Raw genomic sequence first — 4,124 nt, forward strand, 5'->3', positions numbered from 1 at the left:
GCCACACGAGGCCCTGCTTTGCTTCAGCTTCTGCTGCTTCTTCCTTTGTTGCCCTCAAGTGTTGGACGTAGAGTTTAGAAGCCCATGCCCGTGTTTTGAAGGTGCCTGTGTGGAGGAGAGGTTGAGCAGCTGCAGCCCGAGGCTGGTGTCCCAGCAGAGTCTCTAAGGACACCTGAGTGTAGAAGGCGTGTCCAGCCTCAAGCAGGGCCACTGAAGTCAGTCAGGATGTCAGGCTGCAGCTGAAGCTGCCAAGGGTTGCTGTGAGGCTGGGGAGTCACTGGAAAGCTGTGGTGGCCACTTGCCCTGAAGCCTTTTGCCAAAGCGGGTGCAACTGTGCCCACAGTCTGCCCATTTTTGGTGTCCTGGCGGGTGTGGGTGCCTGGGTGAGGAGGCCCAGGCGTTTTGGGTGCTGCTGCTCCTGGGCAGCCTCTGGTGCTGTTGTCTGTGGGGCGCGGAGCCGCTTGGGCAGCAGCGAGTGCGCAGCCCTGCCCGAGGAGCCCAGCGCCCTGCCCGTGGTGGCAGCAGCTCTGCGGGCCCAGAGCTCTGGCTCAGGGGGGTGTTGGCCACAGCCCCATGGCCTGGGCAGCCGTGGGGGCCCGGGCTGGCCGCCAGCCCTGCCTGTGCCACTGCCCCTGGCCGGCAGCACCCGGCGGACGTGCCCCGGCAGGGCCCCCTTGCCCTCCTTGTCCCCAGCCAGGCCAGCCTGGCCACCTTGGGGTGTGCCCACCCTGCTGCTGAGGCCTGGCCTCCAGGGCTTCTGCCACAGGGCTGGGAGAGGCCTCGGGAAAGCACCAGAGCAGCCGGCTGGCAGGGAAGGAGGTGGCTGCCTGGGGGCTGCTTGTGGCCTCTGCCCCCCCAAGTCCTGGGGGCCTTTCCCTCCACCCTGCCCCTTGGGGCCTGCGCCCAGTCTGTCCCCTCACAGCCTTCTGCCACCCATCCCCTCACAGATTCCCTTCAAGGCTTCCCTCTCCCTTGTCCCATCAGGGCCTCCACAGCACCTCACCCCTTCCTGGCCTCCCAGCGCCCCCTCCCCTGCGGGTCTCCCCCAGCCCCGCCAACCTGCCCAGCAGTGGTGCAGCCCTGAAGGAGCTCCAGAGGAGCTGCTCCAGAGGCACTTGGGAGCCCGGAGCAATCCAGCCAGTGACACACAGGCAGGACACAGACGCTGCTTCCTGGCTGGGGAGGGCTTGTGGCCATCTCCAAGGACAAGGTGCTCAGGGTTCCCCACAGCTCCAGCCTCTGCCCCTCCACTCTGCTGCAAGCATTGAGGCTCCAGAAGAGCCACCAAAGGCCAAGGGGCTTCTGCCCACTTTTGCTGGCACACTGCACAGCGGGGCAAGTGTTGCTGAGCACAAGGAGCCCTTTTCCCCTCTTCTCCAAGGCCCTGTGCACACTGGGCACCAAAAAAACCTCCTGGGCTTCTGTATGTGATAACATGGATGTAATGTTCCCATGCTGAGCTCAAAGGGGGTGCTTGCAGGGAAGAGGCATCTTCCCCACAGGCTCAGGTGGCCCCAGGAGATGGAGCTTCCTGCATCAGTTCTCCACAGAGCTGCAGCAGCACAGGCAGACACTGCCCTGCGGAAAAGGCCGGGTCTTCCACGCCCTGCACAGCCAGTCTTGGAGCTGCTGGAATCTGCAGTAGGGAGCCATCTGGACAGCTCTTGGCACGTAGCAGTGTTGAATTGCCAGGCCTGCCATGGCGAGTCTGATGTCTTCTGTCACACCTCTACGGGCTGGAAGAGGCAGCAACGGAGACTACCAGAAATGGAAGAATGAAGTTCTCCGTACAGCTCTGATGATGTGGAGCGTTTCCTGGGCCAGGTTTGAGACGGCAGGGCTGTCATCAGTCATGTCTTGAAGGGCTGGAAGAGAAAGGAAGAGAGCCAAGGTGAGAGGCCAGGGGTGTGGGGACGTGAGGAGCCCCTCCTGCCAGGGCCATCCCAGCCAGCTCTTGCCATGGCCAGGAGGGAGCAGGGCCCAAGGGGATCAGCTGGAAGGTGCTCTCGCTCACCCTGGCAGATGAGCTGCAGCTCTGGCTGCTCCTGCTTCATGGACCTGGCGGCAATCCCTGGGAACACAGAGCCTGTCAGGCCCCAGAGGCACAGGTCCCCCGCAGCGGCGCTGCCAGCCCGGCCACACGGCCTCCTGCCCTGGCAGGGCTGAGCCCGGGGCCTTCCCGCATGGGGACGCCCCAGGGCTGGGCTGGCACAGGGCGGCAGCAGGCGCTCGGGGCCACTCGGGGCTCCACATGCCCTGGGCCGCATCCTGCTGCCGCTGCAGCAGCCGGGGCTGGGGCCGAGCTGCAGCGGGGCGGGGAGGGACCTTGTGGCTCACCCAGAAACTTGATGGCCAGCTTTCGAAGGGGCTCCTCTGGGCTCTCCAGGAACGGCAGGGCCTGGCGCACGTACTGGCCCACTCGGCTCCTGTCCTTTTCCAGCTGCAAAGAGCGCCAGGGCACGGAGGGAAGGCTCGGCTCAGGCTCTGCCCCTTGGCCGGGCGCTCCCTGCCCCCAGCATGGGGCTCCCCTGCCCACAGAGCCCTGAGGCCTGGCCAGCAGCTGCTGGGGTCGGGTTTTGGGGGGAGCAGAGGGCTGGGTGCTCCTGGGGAGCCGTGGGGTGGCCCTGCCCCACAGCCCAGCTGGGCTGGGGCTCTATGGCAGCCTGGTTGCGGGGCAAGGGAGCCTGGAAAAGAGCCCGCACGCCCCAGGGAAGGGAGCAGTGTGTGGGGCACAGGCTGGTGTCTGTGGGTGCAGCAGTGGACACAGGCACCCTGCCAGCCCCACACATTGGGCATCAGGGGCTGGGGCTTTGGGGCCGTCCTTACCAGGCACTCGGGAAACCTCCACGGCTGCTCCATGGTCACCAAGTCCTCAAGATCTCTCCACTTCAGGAACCTGGCTGCACCAAACAGTGCTCTCCAAGAGGCCTGCACAGCAACAGAGAGCGGGCCATGGCACCGCAGCCCAGGGCACAGCACCCACATCCCTGTGCCAAGGCCAGGAGGAGGCTGCAGGCGACCATGGGCCAGGGCAGGAGGCACAACAGCCTCCTGCCATGGGGACAACAGAGCCCACGAGTCCTCACCTCTGCCACACGCTGGTTCTCATTGTGCCAGTTGAAGTAGAATGGCACCAGACTCAGGTACACGTGTGGCTTTAGGCTCTTGCTCCTCTCTGTCGCCTCCATCAGCTCCTGGAAGAGGAGCATGGAGAGCTGCTGCAGCTGGCTGTGCTCCTGGTGCAAAGGAAGAGGAAAAGACCTCAGCACTGGCTTCTCCAGGCCCACTGGGGCACAGGCCTGAAAAGACACTGGGCCCAAAGTTTCCTGGCAGCACTCAGTGCCCACGATGAGGGGCACAGAGCCTTACGTTGTCAAAGAGTGGCCGCAGAGCCTCAAGCAACTTCAGGGCAGTGGGGGTGGATATTATGACGATTTGGAAGTGCAGCACGTTGATGAACGCGGAGAGGGTCATCTGAACTGCGTCTGTGTCTGCATCCTGCAGTAGCTCCAGGAGGCTTTCACTCAGGCTCCGCATGCTCTTAGCCTGTGTGGAACACAATGCTGTGCTGCAGCCCCACGCTGCTGCCGCGGGGCCCAGAGGCCAAAGGTGCGTCCCAAAGGAGTCGGGCAGCTGAACGGGGAGGAGGAGAGCTGGGAGCAGCTGCCACAGCTGCCAAAGGCCAGCCAAGGCCAAGCTACTGCCTTGCACAGCCGCACGCTGCTGGCCCGGCTTCAGCCCCTGCCCCCTGCTCACCATTGTGGGATCCCTGCTGAGCACCACCAGGCCTCGGAGCGCCAGGCGACGCCTCTCCGGGCACTGACTGCGCAGGTGCCTGGAAATAATCTGCAGGACGCTGGGCCCACATTGTCTGGGGTTCAGGCAGTGCAGGACCTGAAAGGCAGGGAGCAGTGACGGGATGCCCGGCCGGCAGGAGCCCGGACCCGCCCGGGGCTGGGCCCAGGCAGCAGCACAGGGTGCAGGCACCGTCCCGGGCGGCTGCAGCTGTGAGAGGGCAGAGAGGGGGAGGCAGCTGGGCCAGGCAGCGCTCGCCATCAGGCTCACCTCCACCAGGAACGCCAGGGCAGGCAGTTCCCACAGGGGCTCTCCCCTGCTGAGCCGCG

General features: G+C 65.0%; 1 protein-coding gene and 1 long non-coding RNA gene across 2 annotated transcripts; both read right to left on the reverse strand.

Annotated features, from left to right (window-relative positions):
- Window positions 1-1,424: 1,424 nt before the first annotated feature.
- Window positions 1,425-2,059, reverse strand: LOC120323826. The gene is made up of 2 exons (XR_005564701.1): window positions 2,015-2,059; window positions 1,425-1,865 (listed from the first exon to the last, which is right to left on the reverse strand). It is a non-coding gene; the product is annotated as an uncharacterized LOC120323826 (long non-coding RNA).
- Window positions 2,054-4,117, reverse strand: LOC120323824 (maestro heat-like repeat-containing protein family member 6). The gene is made up of 6 exons (XM_039384395.1): window positions 4,066-4,117; window positions 3,757-3,894; window positions 3,370-3,546; window positions 3,087-3,236; window positions 2,827-2,928; window positions 2,054-2,440 (listed from the first exon to the last, which is right to left on the reverse strand). Exons 2-6 carry the CDS (start codon window positions 3,757-3,759, stop codon window positions 2,090-2,092), a joined length of 783 nt encoding a protein of 260 aa, XP_039240329.1. The 5' UTR covers window positions 3,760-3,894; window positions 4,066-4,117; the 3' UTR covers window positions 2,054-2,089.
- Between the last annotated feature and the right edge of the window lie 7 nt (window positions 4,118-4,124).

The sequence above is a fragment of the Pipra filicauda genome, unplaced genomic scaffold (assembly GCF_003945595.2).
Source record: "Pipra filicauda isolate LSUMZ 115617 unplaced genomic scaffold, ASM394559v2 scaffold1155_size25280_pilon, whole genome shotgun sequence".
NCBI classification, from domain to species: domain Eukaryota; kingdom Metazoa; phylum Chordata; class Aves; order Passeriformes; family Pipridae; genus Pipra; species Pipra filicauda.

Coding starts and splice junctions, on each gene's coding strand:
- LOC120323824 (XM_039384395.1), bottom strand. Junction 2,929..3,086: donor AGAACCAGCGTGTGGCAGAG/GTGAGGACTCGT, acceptor GTTGCTGTGCAG/GCCTCTTGGAGAGCACTGTT. Junction 2,441..2,826: donor GGAGGTTTCCCGAGTGCCTG/GTAAGGACGGCC, acceptor CGCTCTTTGCAG/CTGGAAAAGGACAGGAGCCG.